Source organism: Podarcis pityusensis, assembly GCF_964106645.2.
Source record: "Podarcis pityusensis genome assembly, chromosome: 8".
In the NCBI taxonomy this organism is placed as follows: Eukaryota; Metazoa; Chordata; class Lepidosauria; order Squamata; family Lacertidae; genus Podarcis; species Podarcis pityusensis.
In genome coordinates this window covers 6,867,149-6,892,813 of record NC_138033.1, presented here as the reverse complement: position 1 = coordinate 6,892,813, position 25,665 = coordinate 6,867,149, and the positions used below count along the sequence as shown (strand labels likewise).

Genomic DNA, 25,665 nt, shown 5'->3' with positions numbered 1-25,665 from the left:
GGCGGGGTATAAATAATAAATTATTATTATTATTATTATTATTATTATTATTACTTCTCCATTGTCTCCCCGAGACAGACGGATGCCAACAACGACCCCACCTTTGGAGGCAGAAATATTGCAAGGAATTTGACCCTTGCTTTCAATAGGTGACCGGGGCGAGCGGGCGCACAATACCACCACATCTTTCCATACCTTACTAGTTCACATCTTTTTAACCAAAACTACTTTCCGAATGTTTTTCACTGAAACTGTTTTCAGAACGTTTTTTAACAGCTTTAGCTGTTTTTAACCATCATTATTTTTAGAACGGCTTAAAATGTTTTAGAATTTGTTTTTTAATGTGGATGCATTTGCTAGTCCTGGTCTCCTTGGGGAGGAAGGGCAGGTTATAAATTCAAGGAATAAATAAACCCACACCACGTATTTAAAGCAATCTCAGGGCACTTCAACAGCCGTGGCTGCCCACCCCACCCCAAAGAGGAGAATCGTGGGAACTGTAGATTGCTCAGGCTGCGAGGAACTGTAGCTCTGGGAGGGAGGCCTCCCTTAAGAACTCTCAGCACCCGGAACAAACTACAGTTTCCAGAACCCACTGAGGGGAAGCCATGTGATTATTCAAAGTGGCCTAAGAACACTTTAAATGTATGGCATAGGTGTGACCCTGCAGGAGCCAGCCAGCCAATGCCAGCTACTGCTCATTTCTTGTTAAACTGTCTGCATTGAGCCAATCGGACCCAAATCTGATTTAGGCCAATAAAACATGAGAAGAGCTTGCTGAATCAGGCCACTGGTCTGTCTACTCCAGCATCCTGTGCTCACAGTGGCCAACCTTGTATAAAGGTAAAGGTAAAGGGACCCCTGACCATTAGGTCCAGTTGTGACCGACTCTGGGGTTGCGGCGCTCATCTCGCTTTACTGGCCGAGGGAGCCAGTGTACGCCTTCCGGGTCATGTGGCCAGCATGACTAAGCCGCTTCTGGTGAACCAGAGCAGCGCACGGAAACACCATTTACCTTCCCGCCAGAGTGGTACCTAGCTATCTACTTGCACTTTGACGTGCTTTTGAACTGCTAGTACAAAAGCATGTACATATCCCAGACCCTCCACATGTCCCTATTTTCCAGGGACATCCTTGATTTACAGAAGCCGTCTCGGTTTCTGATTTGATCCCAGAATGTCCCTTTTTTCCTTAGGATGTCCCTATTTTCACTGGAAAAATGTTGGAGGGTATGGAGCTATCTGACCCCTGAGCCGTCTGAAGACAATCCTGTACAGTGGTACCTCGGGTTAAGTACTTAATTCGTTCCAGAGGACCATTCTAAAGCTGAAACTGTTCTTAACCTGAAGCACCACTTTAGCTAATGGGGCCTCCTGCTGCCGGAGCACGATTTCTGTTCTCATCCTGAAGCAAAGTTCTTAACCTCAAGCACTATTTCTGGGTTAGCGGAGTCTGTAACCTGAAGCGTATGTAACCTGAAGCGCATGTAACCCGAGGTACCACTGTATCAGTGTATAAGGAAGTTTTTAAATTTTTTTTAATGGTTTAATTTTTTATATATATGTTGGAAGCTGCCCAGAGTGGCTGGGGCAAACCAGTGCGATGTGCGAGGAATAGGAAAGTTATCATTATGGAACGGGACGTCCCTATTTTCATCGGACAAATGTTGGAGGGTATGCAGTTCAGCTTCATGGGATATCCACAAGTCCTAAGTGTCACGATGAGAGCAGGAGAAAAAGCTTTTCTTTATCCTCTCAGAGGCATGCATCATTTCACAAACTTCTATCACAGCTCAGTTGGTCAAGCATGAATCTCAGGGTTGTGGGTTTGAACCCCACCTTGGGCAAAAGATCCCTGCACTGCAGTGGTTTGGTCTAGATCAGGGGTCAGCAACCTTTTTCAGCCGTGGGCCGGTCCACCATCCCTCAGACCATGTGGGGGGCCAGACTAAATTTTGAAGAAAAAAAAAGAATAAATTCCTAAGCCCCACAAATAACCCAGAGATGCATTTTAAAGAAAAGGACACATTCTGCTCATGTAAAAATACGCTGATTCCCAGACTGTCCGTGGGCCGGATTGAGAAGGCAATAGGGCCAGATCCGGCCCCCAGGCCTTAGGTTGCCTACCCCTGGTCTAGATGACCCTCAGTCTCTCTTCCAACTCTGCAAATATATGATTCTGTTGCCTTTTCTCCAGACAGAAAAAACCATGCCATGCATAAAGTTCTATCACAGCTCAGTCGGTAGAGCTTGAGGCTCTTAATTTCAGGGTTGTGGGTTCGAGTCCTAGGTAAAGGTAAAGGGGACCCTGACCGTTAGGACTCTGGGGTTGCAGCGCTCATCTCGCTTTATTGGCCGAGGGAGCCGGTGTACAGCTTCCGGGTCATGTGGCCAGCATGACTAAGCCAACACCGTTTACCTTCCCACCGGAGCGGTACCTATTTATCTACTTGCACTCTGATGTGCTTTCGAACTGCTAGGTTGGCAGGAGCAGGGACCGAGCAACAGGAGCTCACCCCGTCTCGGGGATTCGAACCGCCGACCTTCTGATCGGCAAGCCCTAGGCTCTGTGGTTTAACCCACAGCGCCACCCGCGTCAAAATCGCATTTGGATAGAAACTGTTTCTCAGGCGGGGTAGTCCTAGTCTTTATAACCCTGTACCTTCTTCCAGAAGGCAGAAGCTGAAAGAGATCATTTCCGGGGTGCGCATGATCTTGTGCTATCTCTGCAGCTTTCTTATGGCACCTGGTTGGCAGGAGCAGGGACCGAGCAACGGGAGCTCACCCCGTCACAGGGATTGGAACCGCCGACCTTCTGATCGGCAAGTCCTAGGCTCTGTGGTTTAGACCACAGTGCCACCCGTGTCCCTGGTTCGAGTCCTACCTCGGGCAAAAAAATAATTCCTGCATTGCAGAAAGTTGGCCTACCCTGGATGACTTTTGGGGTATTCTCCAAGTCTTTTGATTCCATGTCGCCTTGGGAAAAAACTCAACCCCAACGCTGCAAACTTTCTGCCCGGGAGCCTCCATATGGGAAGGGAGGCGGGTCTCTTCCCTCCGCAGGGGGCGTGGCGCCTCCCCAGCTGTTCTGGGTCCACGTGGTTTGGACCACCTTAGGGGAAAGTGCAAGGACATGCGGCGCGCAGGGGAGGCGGAGGTAGGGCTGGCACCCCCGCCGCTTTATAAAACCTCCATGCAGCGCGCCCGCGGCGTCCAGTGGCCCCCGCCGAGGAAAGGGCGAGCCCGGCAGCCCCGATCGGCCCCACCATGCGCTGTGCGCGCCCCCGGACGCGCCTCGTCCCGGAGCTGCTGCTGTTGTGGCTGCTGGCTGTGGCGGCGGTGACACCTTTTCGTTTGGACACCTCGCCGGTAAGGGGGACCTTTTTTGGAGAGGTGGGGGCAAGCAAGGCAACAGAGCGATGGGGAAGGTTGTGGGGTGTTTGTGAGTCTGTCTGTGCGCTTTTGGAGACAGGGGAGATCGGCGCATGGGGCTTGTTCCAGAACCAAAAGTCGTGCGTAAAGTTTGGAGGAAGGTTTCAGAAAGCCGCGGCTTCAGAAATACAGCTGGACCTCGGGTTACAGACGCTTCAGGTTACAGACTCCCCTAACCCAGAAATAGTACCTCGGGTTAAGCACTTCCCTTCAGGATGAGAACAGAAATCGCGCAGCGGCAGCGGGAAACCCCATTAGCTAAAGTGGTGCTTCATGGTTAAGAACAGTTTCAGGTTAAGAACGGACCTCCAGAATGAATTAAGTTCTTAACCCGAGGTACCACTGTACCGATCTGGGGTAAAAAAGAGACAAAAATGGTATTATTACTATTAAGCGCTATAGTGGGATTTAAGGGTGCGGGGTTTTTTTGGTTTGGTTTTTTTTAGGGTGCATGCACTGAACCTTGAGTGAAAAATGCACTCACCCTCTTGCTTATATTGTTAGAATCATAGATCTGTAGAGTTGAAAGGGACACCCGAAGATCCTCTAGACCAACCCCCTTCAATACAAGTATCTCAACACGTGGTCCACCATCCAATTTGGAACCAAACCGGGCCCTGCTTAGCTCTGCAAATGTGCTAGACAATTTCATTGCTGCACCCCTATTATTTAACTTAGTAGTTGCCTAACACAGGGGGAACTCTCTGGGCAATTCACCATCAAGCAAATAGTTTGCTGGTCCTCTTCCTTATATTATCACCGTTCATAATGCTATTATTGAATTTATTAGTTGCCTAACACAGGGGAGTCTCTAGGCGGCTTGCAGTGAAGCGAAAGGTTCACGGGACCTCTTACTTGTATTACTATTACTGGTAATATTAATGTTGTTATTGTAAGTTTAAGAGCACGCAAAACGGCTCAGAACAGCAGCTGTCGATATCTAACAAAGAAATGCACCTAAACCAACAACATCCTAACTGTGGGATTGGGGTGGGGGGAATTTATCAGCAACTGAGATCGACATCTTCCTGATTTTGGCTCTGTGGCAGATAGGACGCGGATTCATGAAGGTTTGGATGCCACAGCACCTGAAATGTCAAACGTGGGTGTTTTATTTTTAAAAAAGAGAAGTTACGGCGATCAATGCTTGGCACGACATTTGGTTTATTTTGGCTTAACTCCAGTTTACAATCCACAAGCTACAGAACCCCTAATGCAAAGTGTTTTTGCTCTCTGCAAATCTTTCCTTCCCAGAAGCCGCAGAAAGCCGTAGAGTTGACATTTTACTTTTAGAATACGCACACATACACTTAGGAAGAGTCTCACACTGTGTCTGGAAAGCCAGAATGCCTGACGAAACAAAGCAGTTGTGTCCTGATTTTATTTTTTATTTCTCTTCTGAAATTTGCACATTCATTTTGGTGGTGCAGAGCTCCTTTCTGGAGACTTCCTCTAACTGCCTCCAGTCAAGTAGTTTTTATAAAATCTGGTTTGGAGCTTGACGTCCGCTGAGGGTTGCAACTTTGGTGGTTTATCCCAACTGGCCAAAAATCACTTTGCAAGCATGAGCCGCTCTTGTATTGGCTTGGTTCTGACAGCAAGAGCTTAACTTGCCTCCTCTTAGCAGGAGGGCTGAGGTTTTGGCGTTCCTTAGCTTCCCGAGACCACAGACACCCGAAGAATGAATGTCCCTTTTGAGAAGTCGAAGATGATCTTGTAGAAAAGGCGGGCAGCGGTTTGGACTCAGGGGGTACAATCGTGTCAATACAGCAGACTTTTACTGCCTGGGCTCAGCAGTTTTGCACCTTTGTTTGTTAGCAGGTCTCTCGAACAGCTGCGGGGCAGGCAGAAATTCACCAGGTACAGCTTTTGCTTGTCGTTGCTTTTCCATGGTATTTGGGTCAGTCTGACTTCTCCTCAGCCTTGGGCTCTGATAAGGCTGAGGCTTTCCAAAGGGCTCTGGAGTTAGGATTGCGGTCATCACCCTGGGACTGCATACCCTGAAATTGATTTGGCACAGTTATTTATTGATTTCCTACATTTATAGGCCATCTTTTTCTCAAGTGGTGTACCTATCTGATCCCCACAAGAACCCTCTGAGGTAGATGCAATATAGTAAAGGTAAAGGGACCCCTGACCATTAGGTCCAGTCGTGGCCGACTCTGGGGTTGCGGTGCTCGTCTCGCTTTATTGGCCGAGGGAGCCGGCGTACAGCTTCCGGGTCATGTGGTCAGCATGACTAAGCCGCTTCTGGCGAACCAGAGCAGCGCACGGAAACGCCGTTTACCTTCCCGCCGGAGCGGTACCTATTTATCTACTTGCACTTTGACGTGCTTTCGAACTACTAGGTGGGCAGGACCGAGCAACAGGAGCTCACCCCGTCGCGGGGATTCAAACCACCGACCTTCTGATCAATTGTAAAAGCAGATGTGTAGCATAAAACGCATTAAAACAGGTTTATAAAAAAAGCTGGTGTTTTCTTCGTTTAAAAACATTTTCTTCCATTTATTTCCCACCTTTTGCTCTTTTTATTATTATATTTATCTCTCACCTTTCCTCCAATGAACTGAAGGTGGTGTTTGTGGTTCTGCACCTCCCAGACAACAACCTTGCGAAGTAGGTTAGGCTGTGACTGGCCCAAAGTCACCCCATACATACCTTCCAAATGTCCCTATTTTCCAGGGATGCCCCTGATTTAGAGAAGCTGTCCCGGTTTCTGATTTGATCCCAGAATGTCCCATTTTCCCTTAGGACGTCCCTATTTTCATTGGAGAAATGTTGGATGGTACGGAGTTATCCGACCCCTGAGCCGTCTGAAGGCAGTCCTGTATAGGAGAGTTTTTTTTAAAAATGCTTAATGTTTTATAATGTTTCTATATATGTTGGAAGCTGCCCAGAATGCCTGGGGCAACCCAGTAAGATGTGTCGGTTATAAATAGTAAAAATATCATTCTGGAATGGGGCCTCCCTATTTTCATCGGAGAAATGTTGGAGGGTATGCTCAGGAGCTTTGTGGCTGAATTCCCCTTACTGTTTTTATTATTATTCTAGAATCATAGAATTGTAGAGTTGGAAGGGACCCGGGGGTTGTCTAGTCCAACCCCCTGCAATGCAGAAATCATCGCCAGCGTTAACAAATACGTCAGTACTGCATTGACAAAAACATACCCGCATTCCTAAACGTTGAAGAGGCACTTATAGTTATGTTGTGTGTGGATTTGAACCCTGATCTCCCAGGTCCTAGTACAGTGTTCTAACCACTACACCACAGAACCTATCCAGGCCTAGGCCTTCTTAGCCCCTGCAAGGTGAGGGGCCTCCGGTGGCCTTAAGGCCACACCTTGCAGCTAATGGTTTATCAATGGCTATCGGTCACAACGTCTGTATCGAACCTCCATGGTCAGGAGCAGTTTACCACTAAATGCTGGCTGCAGGGAGAAGCAGTGGGGCAGGAGTATTCTTTCAACACCTACATGGTGAGCTTCCTAGGGGCACCCTTTTGCTTCCTGCTATTACTTCTTTTTATAATGTGCATAAAACAGAGAGAGAGACCCACTTGGCTAGGTGAGGAGCAAGTTGCTGGTCCTCATGGATCTTTAACCTGACCCAGCAGGCCTGTTCTCATGTTCTTAGGCAAGCGTGAGGGATCTCTGGGCCTCCAGATGTTGTCGAACTACAGTTCCCATCATCCCTGGCCGTTGGCTGTGCTTGCAGGGGCTGATGGGAGTTGTAGTCCAGTGTGGCGGGGAAAGATTTGCCAGTCAGCGCAACGATGATTATTGCTTCGCCGTGTTTATCTGGGCACCCATAGACAAAGACAACATGCTTCGCTTGCATGTTTACATGTGCCAGGGACACGGTGACGTTTCGTTCCTGCATGTGCCAAGGCCGATTCACAACTTTAAATCTGATGCAGTTGTCTTCTGCTGCTCTGTTTACAAAGTTCTGACCTTATTGGATGGGCAGCTGACCTCTTGCAAAGCTCGTGCTGCTTGTATCAGCTGACGGAGCAGCTGAGCTCTTGCAAGGCACTCTACTTTGATTTTCCCTGATGTGCCTTTGGCCCGAAACTCTGTCCCACCTCCCCAGAACCCACTATGGCCTCTCCACTGCTCTCCTAATCCTTTCATAGAATTGCAGAGTCGGAAGGGACCATGAAGCTCATCAAGTCCAGCCCCCCTGCGATGCAGGGATCTTTTGCTCAACATGGGGCTTGAACCCACAACCCAGAGATCCCACTATGCCACTCTGAATCTCTCCTCCTCGACCCTTTCTCGCCCTTCTGAAAAAGCCCACCCAACTCATTTGGGCATATCCTTCCCATTAGCCTTGCACCTGCCTTCTCTCACCTCCTCCTCCTCCCCGCAGCGTTGAAATGTAGCTTATAAGGGTTGTGGCTAAGCTCTGTCCGACTCAGAGTAGATCCATTGGAATGAATGGGTCTACTCTGCATACAACCCTAAGCTTGTGAGAGCGGAGACCTCCTCCACCACTTTTGCCTTTCCATCAAGGATAACGCAATGTTAATAATCGTCAAGTTTTGCTGCAAAGGAAGCCTGTTATGTATTGAAGTTTCAGTTCTGTTCTGGCCTGTGAATAAACAAGAGCTGTTTGAAGAATCGCTGTGTCGTCTGATATGTTCACCCACAACTTAACACTGGCAACAAGGATGGGATGGATGGACATCGGAGCACAGCCAGATGCAGCCACCCTCTGAGCGAATCACTGAGCTGAAACACCGAGCGAAATCACTGAACAGAACCAATTCAGAGCTGACCGTTCTGGCTAGAGCACTGAGTTCCATCCATCGCCCTTCATGCCGGCATCGGAATCATGGCTTCACTTGTGCCTCTACCGCCGTTTGCGCCAGCCTCTGAATCATGGGACTCCTACCTCGCTCGGTTCGACTGCTACCTCCAAGCCAACGAGCTGACGGAAGTATCACAGGAGCGTAAGCGGGGGCTATTCCTCAGCCTCTGTGGGCCTGAGGTGTTCGAGACGGCCCGAGCATTGGTTGCGCCTGTAGCAGTCCAGGCAACACCGTGGGACACGATTCAAGAGAAGCTCCGCAACCACTACGCGCCAAAGCCGTCCAAGATTGCTGCCCGCCATGCGTTTTACCACCGGAACCAGGCAGAGGGGGAGTCAATCAACAACTACACCACCGCCCTCCGACAGGCTGCAATGCACTGCGAGTTCCGAGACTTAGACGATGCCCTGATGGATCGAATCGTCTGCGGGGTCCGGGACATCCGTCTGCAACGGCGTCTCCTCGCCAAGCCAGACCTCACGCTGCAGAAAGCCATTGAGAAGGCCGTGGCCTCGGAAGCTGCTGAACTCTCCGCCCAGGAAATCCGCAAGGCCACCCGGCCCCTGGTACTGGCCCTCGGTGATCCAGCAGGGTTTCCAAGCGCCCAGTGTATTTAAAAGACTATGTTCACTGGACAAACTGCACATGTAAAGCTGTATGGTGAATAGGGTCAATTTATATGCTTATGTTCCTTACGGAAACCAATAAGGGTATTGCTGTATGGAATGGAACCGCTATGATTGTAACTAATGCCTTATCTCGGTGGGGAGGAATGTTATGTATTGAAGTTTTGGTTCCGTTCTGGCCTGTGAATAAACAAGAGCTGTTTGAAGAATCGCTGTGTCGTCTGATATGTTCACCCACAACTTAACAAAGCCCAAAGCATTACTTAGGAAATGACACCATTGTCCCACTCGCCTCCTGAGTCTTTGGCGCGAGAAAGAGGACGCTTGATGGTTGTCTAGCAACCACCAGCTGGTTTTGCTACCCGGCACAACTTGTTCTAGGCCCGGAAGAATGTTTGGCTGATTCCCTCTGGTGGAGCACCTTTTTCACATGCAGAAGGTTCCAGGTTCGAGCCCCAGTGTCTCCAGTTAGGGCTGGGAACATCCCCTGCCTGGAACTTTGAAGAAATGCTACCAGTCAGTGTGGACATTAGTGAGCTGGGTGGACCAATGGCCTGACTCGGTGTAAGGGAGCGTCCTCTGTTTCTATAGCCTTGGCAGCCATCTTGTTTAGGAGAACCACAAGCCCTATAACACTCAAATTGCACCTGGGACCACAACTTTCTCAACACCATACAACCCTTCCGTTAGGAGAGCCAAGCTTGATGGGGGTGTATATTCAAATACCCGCCCCCCTTCATGGTTGTGAAGCGCCCTGAGATCTGCAGCTGAGGGGCAGTATACAAATTTAATAAATAATAATAATTATTATTATTATTATTTTGTAAATTTGTATACCACCCTATACCCGTACATCTCAAAATAAAATGACAATACCACAAAATACGAAACAAAACAAAAAAAGACAATCCAATAAACGGAAGGTTGTGCATCTGTTGATGAAGATGATTAACAATATCTGAATGATTTTTTTGTGGGTGGGTGGGGAACATATTTTTGCTCCTCTGACCACATTTCAGGTGCTTCTCTTCAGACCCAGCTTCCTTCAGAGGAGCCTAGACTGCGGAAAAAAGTCACATAATACACTGTACATTTAAAGCACTTTGAACAGTCACGGTTTCTCCTGAAGAATCTTGGGAGCTGTAGTGCTTAGGAGACCCCTGTTGCCCTCCCCGAGCTACAATTCCCAGAGCGGTTTAACAGCCATTCTGTCTTCCCAGAGAATCGTAGCTCTGCGAGGGGAGCGGGAAGGGGCAACTCTGGGCGCCCTTGCCAAACTACAACTCCCAAAATTATTTGGGGGAGGCTGCTACTGTTTAAAGTCACAGTGCTTTCAAAGCAAGGTGCGAACGTGGGCACCGTCCAACCCTGTTCGAGCAGGCAGAGGAGAGAGGCTCCCAGGCAGAATGGCTTTTTGGAGATTAGTTTACAGCCCCTTGCTGCTCTCCTGCAGACCAAGTGCCCAAGTCGTATGCCTCACCTCCACCCCGGAGACACGAGCCAGGAACTGATCCAGAAGTCCCCCTCCTTTAAAATTTGGGTTGGGGTGATTCCCATTAAATCGACCCGCCCTGTGCAGGCCCCGAGATGTTATCTCTTCCCAACCCTCCACCTGTCACGTCCGAGCGAGGTGCGGGGACGAGAGGGCTATCGATCTGTGGGTTCTGCTGGCTGGCTTTCCAGCTGACTAATACTGATCTTTTTTTAAGTCCCCGGAGAGGGGATGACATCAGTCCCCAAGGGGCTTGGCCCTGCCAGGGCAGAGTAAAATTAGCTCCTGCAGGCAACCACCGGGAACTAAATATGGATGTCGGTCGTTCCCCATCTGGCGGCCTCTGTTTCACAGCATGTGAAAGCGTGACCTATTCCTGAGCCAGGAGGACACACGGTTGGCCCGAGAGGACGAGTCTGGATTTGGAAGGGCTCCCGGACCAAGGAGACCAGTGGTGGCTGCATCTTCCACAGCACCCTGGTGGGGATGTAGAGGAGAACCCTGGCAGCGCAATGGTCCTCTTTTGCCCGGTGGGGAGTGTCAGGGAAGACCTCTGAATGCTGCTGGGGATTCAGAAGTAGGGAAAGCAGTGTAAGGTAATTTTAAAAAATTGGGAAATGATATACAACGAATTGAAGAAAATGTTCCATTTAACATTTGTTAAAAAAACCCGGGGCATTTTTGTTGGGGATTGTAGGGAAAGACCTGCCAAAAAAGTTGAAAAGCATCTTCATGTATGCGACAACGGCCGCGAGAGTTCTGGTTGCACAAGGATGGAAGACTGAAGAAACCCCAACTAAGGAATCATGGCAAGAAAAATTGATGGACTATGCAGAACTGGCAAAACTGACATATAAGCTACGGGACAAGGATAACTGTGGCTTTAAGGATGAATGGGAACCCTTTACAAAGTATCTGAAGACACAACAAAGCGAACTGGACTCCTTGGCAGGTTTTGAATAAACATTGACAAACTTTTTATTGATAATAATCAGCTAAATAGTTTGAGGATCTATACAACTTTGTAACATGCAGAAAACAGCATTTTTAGAAAAATCAAAGACTGGAACTGAGGGAAGTCGGGGGGTGAGTGGGTTTTGTGTGGGAGGGGGGGAGGGAGGAAAAATGTGGGGGAAAACAAGGATGATATGTTTTTGCATAATATGTCCTGTTATAATTTTGAATAAAAAAAAAGAAAGCAGTGTTGAGCTCGGATGCTGTTGTCGTTCTTCCCATTGGGGCATCTGTGACAGAAGCGAGCCAGCAATAAATCACAGCGAGTGACCTGGAGTTAACTCTTTACTAGCAAACACAGGAAGGTCAGTCCCAAGGAGCACAGTAACTGATCTCCGGCCGGTCTTGCTTCCATGAAGCAGTTGCTGAGACTGAAGGTCCCTGCCTCTCCCCACAGCTGCTGAAGTCCCCTCCTCTCCAGGATTTCCCCCCAAGCAATCAGAGACTGCGCCTGCCTGCATCCAACCTCCCCTCTGCTCTTTTCATGCCTCTCCTGGTACTGGGAGACAAGTGGGGAGAGGAGCTTGACGCAGCAGGAGGGGGAGACACCCATTACTTTTTACTCATCTCTGCCTCTTGGCCTCCCTCCTCCTGTTTCTGGCATTCTTTCTGCCACAGACTCTCCCTGCTCACAGGGTTGCTGTGAGGATAAAGTCTGGAGGGGAGAAGCAGGTAAGCCTACTTGAGCTCCTTGGGAGTTAACTACTACTACTTCCGTATAGTAAAAGCTATGGTTTTCCCAGTAGTGATGTATGGAAGTGAGAGCTGGACCACAAAGAAGGCTGATCGGCAAAGAATTGATGCTTTTGAATTATGGTGCCGGAGGAGACTCTTGAGAGTCCCATGGACTGCAAGAAGATCAAACCTCTCCATTCTTAAGGAAGTCAGCCTTGAGTGCTCACTGGAAGGGCAGATTGTGAAGCTGCGACTCCCTGGAAAAGACCCTGATGTTGGGAAAGATGGAGGGCACAAGGAGAAGGGGAAGACAGAGGACGAGATGGTTGGACAGTGTTCTTGAAGCTGCCAGCATGAGTTTGACCAAACTGCAGGAGGCAGTGGAAGACAGGAGGGCCTGGCGTGCTCTGGTCCAGGGGGTCACAAAGAGTTGGACACGACTAAACGACTAAACAACACCAATACTACTACTACTTCTACTGATGACAACAACCTCTACTGACCTTTGCATACACAAAAAGTTCCAGTTATAACTCTTTTAATTCAGCTGTGATTTGTGTATACATAATCATAGAATATGGGACATGGGTGGCGCTGTGGTCTAAACCACTGAGCCTTGGGCTTGCCGATCAGAAGGTCGTGGTTCGAATCCCTGTGACGGGGTGAGCTCCCGTTGCTCGGTCCCTGCTCCTGCCAACCTAGCAGTTCGAAAGGACATCAAAGTGCAAGTAGATAAATAGGTACCGCTCCAGCGGGAAGGTAAACGCCGTTTCCGTGCGCTGCTCTGGTTCGCCAGAAGCGGCTTAGTCATGCTGGCCACATGACCCGGAAGCTGCTCCCTTGGCCAGTAAAGCGAGATGAGCGCCGCAACCCCAGAGTCGTCTGTGACAGGACCTAACGGTCAGGGGTACCTTTACCTTTACCTTAATCATAGAATTGCAGAGTTGGAAGGGATCACAAGGATCATCTAAGTCCAACCCCCTGCGATGCTGGAATATTTTTCTCCACATGGGGCTCAAACCCACGACCCTGAGGTTAAGAGTCTCATGTTCTACCAACTGAGCTATCCCTCAGGCCATTTTTATACCCAACATCACTCAGCTACAGCCAGTGAGACTCTTTGGAATATTCGTTCCTCGGTGCCACCTCGGTCTGTCACCTTTTGATTGACACCAGTAGGGTTGCCATATTTCAAAAAGTGAAAATTCAGACGGAAACAATTGTCCAAAACGACACTGCTGACATGGGCTGCCATACGTCCAGATTTTCCTGGACATTTCCCCGATTTCCGCTCAGATGCTGCTTGCGGCTGCAGTAATCCAGATATGTCCAGACATATGGCAACCCTAGACCTGTTACCGTATTTTTTGCTCTATAAGACTCACTTTTTCCCTCCTAAAAAGTAAGGGGAAATGTGTGTGTGTCTTATGAAGCGAATGCAGGCTGCACAGCTATCCCAGAAGCCAGAACAGCAAGAGGGATTGCTGCTTTCACTGCGCAGCGATCCCTATTGCTGTTTTGGCTTCTGAGATTCAGAATATTTTTTTTCTTGTTTTCCTCCTCCAAAAACTAGGTGCGTCTTGTGGTCTGGTGCGTCTTATAGAGCGAAAAATACGGTACCTTCTCAGCTTCTGACACCTCCTATTTCCAGGCTACTCCCTCTTCTGACCTGTAATTGTCCCACCATCACTCCATGGTCTCTGAGCCTTCTTCCCCTGGGGGCTCCACAGCCAACTCCTCCCATCGCTTCTCTGCATCCAGCCAGTCCCTGACATGTGGGACTTTGAGGTTAAAAGTCTCATGCTCTATCAACTTAAACTCCCACTCCCAGTCTCAGCGTAAGTAGCATCGCAGTTGAGATTCAGTGGAGACTCAGCTGTAAGTGCATAGGGCACGCGAGTCCCTACTTTTACGTTTCCGAGCACAATTCAAAGTGTTGATGTTGATCTTTAAAGCCCTAGACGGCCTCGGCCCAGAATATCTGAAGGAGCGTCTCCACCTCCATCATTCTGCCCGGACACTGAGGTACAGCGCCGAGGGCCTTCTGGCGGTTCCCTCGTTGCGAGAAGCAAAGTTACAGGGAACCAGGCAGAGGGCCTTCTTGGTGGTGGCGCCTGCCCTGTGGAACGCCCTCCCACCAGATGTCAAAGAGATAAACAACTACCTGACATTCAGAAGACATCTGAAGGCAGCCCTGTTCAGGGAAGTTTTTAATGTGTGACATCTTAGTGTATGCTTGGTCTTTTGTTGGAAGCCGCCCAGAATGGTTTCCCCAGCCACTCTGGGCGGCTTCCAACAAAGTATTAAAATACAGTAGTCTGTTAAACATTAAAAGCTTCCCTGAACAGGGCTGCCTTCAGATGTCTTCTAAAAGTCTGGTAGTTGTTGTTCTCTTTGACATCTGGTGGGAGGGCGTTCCACAGTGAGGGAGCCACCACCGAGAAGGCCCTCTGCCTGGTTCCCTGTAAGTGAGGGAACCGCCAGAAGGCCCTCGGCGCTGGACCTCAGTGTCCGGGCAGAACGATGGGGGTGGAGACGCTCCTTCAGGTAAGCACAAACGGAAAAGTAATAAAGAAGTTTGGCTATTTGCGGCCTCTCGACTGCACCAGGAATTCCTCCTGTTCGTTTCCAGACTTGAGCTCCCTTTTGTGGGGGAAGAGAGTTTCTTTAGGCAGACAATTTCATGTAGGAATTTGGCAGCTCAGCCAAATCCTTCGTAAATATATTTTTTTAAAAAGCAGCAAACCCCAGGCAGCCAAAAAATGAAATAGAAAAGGAGCAGAGAGGGAGGTGTAAGGACACGTCTAAAAGAGAGCTGGTTTTTCGTTCCAAGTTCCCATCATCAGAGGAAGCGGAGAGCGCCTAAGGGTTGCACACCTGTGTTGTGGGAGAAGGGGGGGGAGGACGCAAGCTACCCACTGATTTCTGCTACTTGGCACTGTTGCTGTGGGAAGTTTCATTCTTCAGGACTGAGTTGGACACTACTTAGCTTTGGGGGTGAGGGGTGGGGAAGAAACTTGATCCATTTTGCACCTGAACCTGAACCGGAAGCTAACCTGCGCGCTCCGAAACAATGCGAAAGGCGAAACGCAGGCCTCTCTCGGAAATTCGCCCTTCTCCAAGGTTTGCAGTTCAGCCCTCTAGCTGGGTCCCCAGATGTTGTTGGACTACAACTCCCATCATCCCTGAGCTCTGGCCTTGCTAACTAGGGGTGATGGGAGTTGTAGTTCAACAACATCTGGGGACCCACAAGTTGAGAAAGGCTGCGTAGGCAAACTAAGTCCTGTGGGCCGGATCCAGCCCAATCGCCTTCTAAATCCGGCCCACGGACAGTCTGAGAATCAGCATGTTTTTACATGAGTAGAATGTGTCCTTTTATTTAAAACACATCTCTGGGTTATTTGTGGGGCATAGGAATTTGTTCATTTTTCCTCCTTCAAAATATAGTCCGGCCCCCCACAAGGTCTGAGGGACAGTGGACCGGCCCCATTCTGAAAAAGTTTGCCGTCCCCTGCGTCTAGGCAGATTGTGTGTAAAAAAAGAGGGAGGGAGCATTTGTTAGAGTAAAGTGTGCATAGAAATGCACACATTACTGGAAAATAGGACACAACTTTGCATTACCCTTGGGGAAAATTGCTCCGGAGAAAGGTGTCCACTTAGTAAAATTGCGTAGAAAAACACGTGTTGGGGGGGAAATTCACACTAAAATGCTGGTGGATTTTCATGAGATTTTTAAAGAAAGCCTTAAAATGTTGTGGAAATGTGGAGAAGTGACTGGAAAAACGAGAAACTGAGATAAAATGAGATGGGTGGAGTCTTGCTCCAGACGATGCAGTACCAACTTCTGCATTTGAGCATGAAAGTTAATAATAATAATAATAATAATAATAATAATAATAATAATACTGGGCTCAGGGCAGCTAACAACCAATAATAAAAACAAATTGATTAAAATACAATTTAAAAACAAGATTAAAATACAACATTAAAACAGGATGCAGCCTCTTCACAGGAGGAGAAAGGAAAAAGAAAGAGGGGGAGGGAATCAAACTGATTCCAAGCCAAAGGCCGGGTGGAACAACTCTGTCTTACAGGCCCTGCGGAAAGAAATCAGATCCTGCAGGGCCCTGGTCTCATGAGACAGAGCGTTCCACCAGGCTGGGGCCAGTGTTGAAAAGGCCCTGCCTCTGGTTGAGGCTAATCTGACTTCCTTAGGGCCCGGGACCTCTAGGGTGTTGCTATTTATGGACCTTAAGGTCCTCCGTGGGGCATACCGGGAGAGGCGGTCCCGTAGGTACGATGGTCCTAGGCTGTGAAGGGCTTTAAAGGTCAAAACCAGCACCTTGAACCTGACCCTGTACTCCACCGGGAGCCAATGCAGCTGGAAAAGCACTGGGTGAATATGCTCCCATGGCAGAGACCCTGTGAGGAGCCTCGCTGCAGCATTCTGCACCCGCTGGAGTTTCTGGGACAGCTTCAAGGGCAGCCCCGCGTAGAGCGAATTACAGTAGTCAAGCCTGGAGGTGACTGTCGCATGGATCACTGTGGCCAGGTTGGGGCGGGAAAGGTAAGGGACCAACTGCTTGATGCGGCGAAGGTGGAAAAATGTCACCATGGAAAGGGAGGCGTCAAGGATTACACCCAAACTCTTAATGGAAGGCAATGGCACTAATTGGGCCCCCGCAAGAGAAGGGAGTTGGTCCTTCATCCCCATGCCATCCCGACCCAGCCATAGGACCTCTGTCTTCAAAGGATTTAGTTTCAATCGGCTCCCATGAAACCATCCAGCCACAGCTTCCAAGCATCTGGTCAGATCTCCAGGATCTTTAGGTTGACTAGGAGAGACTCTGTAGTGGACTGGCTGGGTGCAACTGGGGAACCAGCTGAGGAACCACCGAGGGAAGAAGGCTGAGAGCCCGGGGAGTGGTGGTGGGATGATCAGGAATGGTCAGAGGGGGAAGACTGGGGAGAGGAGGTGTCGGAAGCTGAAAGGGTAACATGGCGTAATGCTTTGAAAGAGAATATGATGAAAATGATGTATAGATTGTATATTACACCAGTGAAATTAGCTAAAAGGTATAAGACAAATAATAAATGTTGGAAATGTAAAGAAAAAGAAGGAACATTTTATCATATGTGGTGGGAATGTAAAAAAGGAAAAACTTCTGGGAAATGATATATAATGAGCTGAAAAAGATGTTGGAATATACATTTTTTTAAAAACCAGAAACATTTTTACTTGGTATTATAGGTCAGGACATTAATAGGCAAATGTTAAATTGTTTTTATATGCAACAACTGTGGCAAGAGTGTTGTTAGCCCAGAAATGAAAACAAGAAGAAATTCCGACGAAAGAAGAATGGCAGACAAAATTAATGGACTATGCAGAATTGGACAAAATGACAGGAAGGATTCGAAACCTGCAGGACCAGAGATTTACAGAAGATTGGAAGAAGTATATGAATTATTTGAAGAGCAACTGTAATCAACAAATTACGCTAGTAGGACTACAAGAGGTTTTGTAAGGAGAGATATACGAAGTGTTATAAAGTAGAAAAAGATAGAGATATTGGTTATGAGTTTGAAATGTAATAGGGAAGATAAGAAATGCATACTGAGAGATTAGATTGGAAAATTTTCAGACAGGATTGATGGAAGTCAAAAATCTGAATAAGATGTAAAAGTATGTTTAATTACTGTTGAAAATGATATGTTAAAAAAACTAATAAAAAATTATAATAATGAAAGGGTAACATGGTGTAGGGACGCGGGTGGTCTGTGGGTTAAACCACAGAGCCTAGGACTTGCCGATCAGAAGGTTGGCGGCTCGAATCCCCGCGACGGGGTGAGCTCCCGTTGCTTGGTCCCTGCTCCTGCCAAACTAGCAGTTCAAAAGCACGTCAAAGTGCAAGTAGATAAATAGATACCACTCTGGCTGGAAGGTAAACGGCGTTTCCGTGTGCTGCTCTGGTTTGCCAGAAGCGGCTTAGTCATGCTGGCCACATGACCCGGAAGCTGTACGGCGGCTCCCTCGGCCAATAAAGCAAGATGAGCGCCGCAACCCCAGAGTCGGCCACGACTGGACCTAATGGTCAGGGGTCCCTTTACCTTTAACATGGTGTAGTGAGCAGGGAGAGTCTGTGGCAGAGAGAAGTCCAGAATTAAGAGGCAGAAACTGAAGCAGGAAAGGAGGGATGTCAAGAGGCAGAGATGAGTCCAGTTGGTGAAGAGACACAGCTGTCTTCCCCTCATGCTGCAACAAGTTCCCTTCCCTCCTTGTCTCCCAGAACCAGAAGAGGCATGAAAAGGGCAGAGGGGAGGTTGGATGCAGGCAGGCGCAGTCTCCAATTGCTTGGGGAAAGCTCTGGAGAGGAGGAGACTTAAGCAGCTGTGGGGTGGCAGGGATTTTCAGTCTCAGCAACTGATCCATGGGGTGAGACCTACCAGGGAGAGCTGTCCATTAGGCCCGACACTCCACCAAGTCTGTGCAGATCGTGTTCTTGCTAATAAAGAGTTAACACCAACTTGCTCAGTGTGATTTATTGCTGGCTCGCTCCTGACTCCCCAAAACTTGTCGTGTGAATCACAGCCCCCTAAAATGAAGAAAGCGTCTTGTTTCCTGGGTATCGGACTCCTCCAGCCTTCCCCGCCCCTCGGCCACAATAAATGTTGTGCGACGACTTGCACCAGCACCGGCCGGGCTAGCTGATCTTCTGACACCCCCTCAGGCATGATTTGTTTTGGATATCCCTTTTTATACGTGGTTCTAACCAAAACAAATAACCCCCATCTCTTTTTTTATTGCGAGAAAATGTGTTCTTTGCCGAAACCGTATGGTTGGGGGGGACGGACAAGGAGGGGAGTGCAGGTTGTTAGAGGCCTGTATTAATTTTTATTTTTTGTAATTATATTTATATATAAAAAAAGAAGACTGATGTGTTTTGGCTGCCTTCCTGCGGCTTTCCCCTCTTTCAAATAAAGCCCCCTTCATAACCCGCCGAGCCGCGCTCCCTCGCTAACCAAAGGCTTTTGTCGTCTCGGGGGGAAGCGAGGGAGGGCGCCCCACAATGAGGCTTTGAATCTGGCAAGGGAGTTTGCTCCGAGTGAAGCCTCTTTTGCCATGTTTGCTGCAGGCGCTAACAAATTACTCCGCCTGACAGCTGAAAGACGTTTGTGTGTTTCTTGGCCCGATTCAGTGGGGCAGACTGGGCAGTAGCCTTGGGGTGGGGTGTCTGTGTGACTAGGAAAGCAGAGAAGGCCTGTGGGTCAGCAAGCCTCGTGTCTAAAGCCTTGTTGTTGTTGTTTAGTCGTTTAGTCGTGTCCGACTCTTCGTGACCCCCTGGACCAGAGCACGCCAGGCACTCCTGTCTTCCACTGCCTCCCGCAGTTTGGTCAAACTCATCCTAGTAGCTTCGAGAACACTGTCCAACCATCTCGTCCTCTGTCATCCCCTTCTCCTTGTGCCCTCCATCTTTCCCAACATCAGGGTCTTCTCCAGGGAGTCTTCTCTTCTCATGAGGTGGCCAAAGTATTGGAGCCTCAGCTTCAGGATCTGTCCTTCCAGTGAGCACTCAGGGCTGATTTCCCTAAGAATGGAGAGGTTTGATCTTCTTGCAGTCCATGGGACTCTCAAGAGTCTCCTCCAGCACCATAATTCAAAAGCATCCATTCTTCGGCGATCAGCCTTCTTTATGGTCCAGCTCTCACTTCCATACATCACTACTGGGAAAACCACAGCTTTAACTATATGGACCTTTGTTGGCAAGGTGATGTCTCTGCTTTTTACGGCATCCCATATGCTTCAGACAATATCATTTTGTGTAATCATGGAGTTGCAGAGTTGCGAGGGACCCCAGGGGTCATCCAAACCACCCCCTGCAATGCAGAAATCTCAACTAGAATACCCCTGACAAATGGCCACCCAACCTCTAAAAACCTCTAAGGAAGGAGAGTCCACCACTTCCCAAGGGAGTCCATTCCACTGTCTTTTTTTAAAAAAAATTATTCATTTTCTTTTTCATTCATTACATACATCTCATATTCATAACGTTTACTATGCATTCTTTCCTCCCTCCCCTTCCTTCCACTTCCGGTTTGTTTCTGCTTTCACCCGCTTTGCTGTCTCCTAAAAGAAAAAGCTACTAATAACATATTTCTACAATAACATCAAACCTAAAAACATAACTATAACAATGAATACATCATATTATTTCTCTATCTTCCACACATTTTCTAATACTAATAATGTGAATGTTTATTTAAATCCTGCCATCCAGTCTATAGACTTTCTTTGTTTCTGCAAGTATAATATAAATGGTTCCCGTTCTTTTTCAAAGCCACTCTTGTCTTTTTCTCTTAGTCTGTCTGTCGTTTTTGCCAGTTCTGCATAGTTCATCAGCTTCTCTTGTCATTGTTCCAAACAGCTCTTACTGTCAGAAAGTTCTTCCGGGTCTTGAGTTGGAATCTCCTTTCTGTTATTTCGCTGTCTCTTCAGAGAAATGATGTGGAGTTATCTGACCTCTGAGCCAAGGAGATAAGAAACTACAGTGGTACCTCGGGTTACATATGCTTCAGGTTACAGACTCCGCTAACCCTAAATCCCTAAAGCACTAAATAGTGCTTCAGGTTAAGAACTTTGCTTCAGAATGAGAACAGAAATCGTGCTCCGGCAGCGCGGCAACAGCGGGAGGTCCCGTTAGCTAAAGTGGTGCTTCAGGTTAAGAACAGTTTCAGGTTAAGAACGGACCTCCAGAACGAATTAAGTACTTAACCCGAGGTACCACTGTATTCAACCTTCAGAAGACATCTGAAGGAAGTCCTGTACAGTCGTACCTCGGGTTACAGATGCTTCAGGTTGCGCACCGCTCCAAACCCGGACGTACTGGAACGGGTTACTTCCAGGTTTCGGTGCTCATATGTGCGCAGAAATGCTAAATCGCGCTTTGCACATGCGCAGAAGTGCCGAATCACGACCCGCATGTGCGCAGACGCAGCGCTTTGGGTTGCGAACGTGCCTCCTGCACGGATCACGTTCACAACCCAAGCGTCCACTGTATAGGGAAGTTTTTTAATACAGTGGTACCTCGGGTTAAGAACTTAATTTGTTCAGGAGGTCCGTTCTTAACCTGAAACTGTTCTTAACCTGAGGTACCACTTTAGCTAATGGGGCCTCCCACTGCTACTGCGCCGCTGCTGCACAATTTCTGTTCTCATCCTGAAGCAAAGTTCTTAACTCGAGGTCCTATTTCTGGGTTAGTGGAGTCTGTAACCTGAAGCATCTGTAACCCGAGGTACCACTGTATTGTTTCATTATGTTTTTATGTATGTCAGAAGCCGCCCAGAGTGTCTGGGGCAACCCAGTCAGGTGGGAAGGGTGTAAATATTACTAATATTATTGTGGTTGTTGTTGAATGTTGTTGTTGAGTCGTTTAGTCGTGTCCAACTCTTTGTGACCCCCCCTGGACCAGAGCACGCCAGGCACTCCCGTCTTCCACTGCCTCCCGCAGTTTGGTCAAACTCATGCTGGTAGCTTCGAGAACACTGTCCAACCATCTTGTCCTCTGTCGTCCCCTTCTCCTTGTGCCCTCCATCTTTCCCAACATCAGGGTCTTTTCCAGGGAGTCTTCTCTTCTCATGAGGTGGCCAAAGTACTGGAGCCTCAGCTTCAGGATCTGTCCTTCCAGTGAGCACTCAGGACTGATTTCCTTCAGAATGGAGAGGTTTGATCTTCTTGCAGTCCATGGGACTCTCAAGAGTCTCCTCCAGCACCAGAATTCAATAGGACGTTCCTATTTTCACCAGAGAAACGTTGGAGAATATGTTTCCCCGCTGTCGTTTGGTCAAGTTTGTCTCGGGTCATCTGAAAGTGGCCCTAGGCGCACATCTCGTCATAGTGTTTTTTTGGCGTGTGTTCAGGGCCACCCGATCTCGGTTCAGGAGCCCGTCCAAAATCCTGTCACGCTATTTGACCAGGGAGGCAAATTATCGCCTCCCTGCGGGGGGCTCATTAAGACCTGCTTGCTCCTGTGAGTGTGAAAAATATTGTTTTTGAGGCATCATTTCATTTTAATATTATTTTTTTACGAGCCTGGGGATCGTCGGCTGTCCCTGTCGGCGGCATCTATTTTTAAAGCAGGGGCTGACAGGCGATGGCATCATCGTGTTGATGTAGCGACCGGGGAGAGTAAATAAAGTGGAAAGGGACGGAGGTTTATTCAGTGCCATGAGGTTGATTTCCCAACCGAAGGCTGGTGCCTAGGAAGGCATTCGTATTACTCAAACGCAGCTTTCTTGCAGTCCATACACAGTACAATAGTATATATCAACGGTTATTAATGTGGGAATGTTGTGGATAGCAGGGGAGGATATATTGATTAAATATTATCCTTCCTCACTCACATTAGTCAGTAGTAGAGTACTTAGTAGGAAGCTAGTTGGTAGATTCGTTTGAATCTCTTTACTTAAGCCATCCAATCTGGCTTTGTCCAGATTGGGCATGGGTAGCCAAACTAAGGCCTGGGGGCAGGATCCAGCCCAATCACCTTCTCAATCCGGCCCGCAGACGGTCCAGGAATAAGTGTGTTTTTATATCAGTAGAATGTGCCCTTTTATTTAAAATGCATCTCTGGGTTATTTGTGGGGCATAGGAATTCGTTCATTTTTTTCCTTTCAAAATATAGTTCGGTCCCCCACAAGGTCTAAGGGACAGTGGACCGGCTCCCTGCTGAAAAAGTTTGCTGACCCCTGAGATTGGGTTTGTTCCTGCTAAATTCCCCTCTTATCCCGCTCAAAAAGAATATAGACGCTACAGTCCTCTTTTAAAAGTAACGATAAGAAGTTTACTCGCATTCAGTTCACAGTAGGTTCCCTGAAGGCAGCCTTTAGCTTGGAATTACAGAGGAGAGAGTGAGTTCATCCCATTTAGGGAAATGAGCCCATGTGCTCCTGGCTGTGTGACCAGCCCTTTTATGAGGTCTCCCAGGGCCCCGCCCATCTACCTGGTCACACGCAGGGGGAGGATGCTCCAGACCAGGTGTGACAGGAAGTCCCCCTGGCTGGAGTAACATCCCCTTGTGTGTCCACTCTGGGCAAACAGGAAGTGCTGTACTTGACTGCTTATGTTACACTCCACAATTCAGGTGTAAGATCAGCCTTGCCAGTCAACAGAGGAGCTTTAGCTTGTACAGTGGTACCTCGGGTTAAGAACTTAATTTGTTCTGGAGGTCCGTTCTTAACCTGAAACTGTTCTTAACCTGAAGCACCACTTTAGCTAATGGGGCCTCCCGCTGCTGCCGCGCTGCCGGAGCACAGTTTCTGTTCTCATCCTGAAGCAAAGTTCTTAACCCGAGGTACTATTTCTGGGTTAGCGGAGTCTGTAACCTGGAGCGTATGTAACCTGAGGTACCACTGTACAGTCATGCCTCATGTTACGTTTGCTTCAGGTTGCGCGTTTTCAGGTTGCGTCCCGCGGCGACCCAGAAGTACCAGAAAGGGTTCTTTTCGGGTTTTGCTGCTCGCACATGCACAGATGCGCAAAATGGCATCATGCGCATGCACAGAGGTGGCGAATCGCGACCTGCGTAGACGTGGGGTTCGTTCTGCTCATGTTGCGAACGGGCCTCCGGAACGGATCCCGTTCGCAACCAGAGGTACCACTGTACATCTTGATTTCTTGGCCTTTGGGCTAAGGTCAAATGTAGTTTCTTGTTACTAGCAAAAGGACCCCCAAGGGCTGGGCTTGGGGAGCTGCCGGTTAGCAGCATCTTGAGGATAGGCTCCTAGGGTCCCTCTGGACATCCTTTTGTGGTGCATTCACGACGATTTGCACTTGTGATGGTTTCAGAGTGGTTATATCATGTGAAAAACCCAAATTTGGTGCTAGGTGCCATTAGGAAGGAATTGAAAACAAGACTTCTCGTATTAGTATGCTGTGATACGAATCGTTGGTGCAACTGCGTTTGGAGTTCTGTGGACCGTTCTGGGTGCCTCCGCTCAAAAAGGATGCTGGGGAAAGTTCGTAGAAGGGCAGCCATGATCCTGGCGAGGCAGAGGCTCCCCCGTGGACAAAGGCTGCAGCGTTTGGGAGGTTTTAGTTTAGAGAAAAGGCGAGGAAGAGGCGAAATGTTAGACGTACCTGAAATGGTGTGTGGCATGCAGAGAGTGGGTGGAGAAAAGGTCTCTCTCGTAATACCTAAATGCATGGACTTTGTGATTTTAAAGTCTTAGATATATAATAAATGTTCATAAATGTACCAACCAAGCACGTACATAGATCAGCACAGGAAGACCGACCTGAAACCATTTTTGATTCCCAAACTGACCAAATGTTTTCTCTGCAAGGTCAAAGGAAAATGCAAAAGCCTCCCCATTGTCTTTTCCTTCACAAATCCTGTCTTAAGGGTATGTCTGTCTGTGTTTGAATAGGGTGTGAGCCTGTGACCTGGCTCAGGTACTAAGTATTTATCATTACAAAAGACTGGCCAGGCTCCCCAAGGTATCCAATCAAGTGAGCATTAACAGGCAAACCTGTCAAATGAGATAAACAACGCACTCAGATTTCTGCTGTAGACCGCCATTTCTGTGATGTAGGTATGATGTATCTTGGGGGTGGTGGTCTTGGGTTACACCCCTTCTGTGATGTATGTATGATGTATGGAGGGGTGGTCTGGAGCTCCAGGGCGGGCAATTTAAAATTTCTATATAAGGGCAGGTACACCTTTGTTTGGGGTCTTCCTCCTTTCCTGCAGGTGAGGGGAGCACCCTGTTGCAACAGTTCAATAAAGATCAGGCTTACGAGCTGCTTTGCTTCTCAATATTCTCTGGTTGGCCTCTGTTATTTTCTCCTACCAATAGGGAACCTACGTAAGGACTCTATATGGGCTCTTGGATACCCCATAAGGGAAGAAGGGCAGATTTTGTTTACAACAACTTCCAACAGAGCTCATGGGGGTATCAGTGGCTACCAGCCACAATGGCTTTGCCTCCACTTCTGAATCCCAGTTCCTGGAAACCGAAGGAGGGGAGATGGCTCTGGTGCTCGGATCCTGCTTCCAGGTTCTCCACAGCATCTGTTTGGCCGCTGTCAGAACAGGGCATTGGATCTAGCAGGGTTTTCTTATGTTCTTGGGGGTCAACAAAGTGGGAAAGAATTTGAACAAATTTGAGCAAGAATGGACACTGGCGAACTCTGAAAGCAAAGAGTGCAATAATTGGGTGCACTCTTCCCACCTTGGATCAAATCTATGCTTCCAGGTGCCATAAGAAAGCTGCAGAGATAGCGCAGGATAGTGCGCACCCCGGAAATGATCTCTTTCAGCTTCTGCCTTCTGGAAGAAGGTACAGGGTTATAAAGACTAGGACTAGCCGCCTGAGAAACAGTTTCTATCCAAATGCGATTTTGGTTTTAAACGCAGTGTAAGGAGTCTCTAGGGACGCGGGTGGCACTGTGGGTTAAACCACAGAGCCTAGGGATTGCCTATCGGAAGGTCGGCGGTTCAAATCCCTGGGACGGGGTGAGCTCCCGTTGCTCGGTCCCAGCTCCTGCCAACCTCGCAGTTCGAAAGCATGTCAAAGTGCAAGTAGGTAAATAGATACCGCTCCGGCGGGAAGGTAAACGGC

At 48.3% G+C, this 25,665-nt stretch overlaps 1 protein-coding gene and 1 long non-coding RNA gene across 3 annotated transcripts in view; one reads left to right on the top strand and one right to left on the bottom strand.

Moving 5' to 3' along the window:
- The first annotated feature begins 3,144 nt into the window (after positions 1-3,144).
- Positions 3,145-25,665, top strand: part of LOC308484249 (SPARC-related modular calcium-binding protein 1-like) — a 62,949-nt gene continuing 40,428 nt past the window's right edge. Inside the window, exon 1 of one of the 2 annotated variants that reach the window (XM_081019028.1) lies at positions 3,145-3,368. In XM_081019028.1, coding sequence (XP_080875154.1) covers positions 3,267-3,368 — 102 coding nt within the window. In that variant the 5' untranslated portion in view covers positions 3,145-3,266. The remainder of the gene's footprint in view (positions 3,369-25,665) is intronic. The other variant, XM_081019029.1, reaches the window with a different exon arrangement.
- Positions 22,642-25,665, bottom strand: part of LOC308484589 — an 81,032-nt gene continuing 78,008 nt past the window's right edge. Inside the window, exon 2 of the long non-coding RNA XR_013990018.1 lies at positions 22,642-24,780. This is a non-coding gene — a long non-coding RNA (uncharacterized lncRNA). The remainder of the gene's footprint in view (positions 24,781-25,665) is intronic.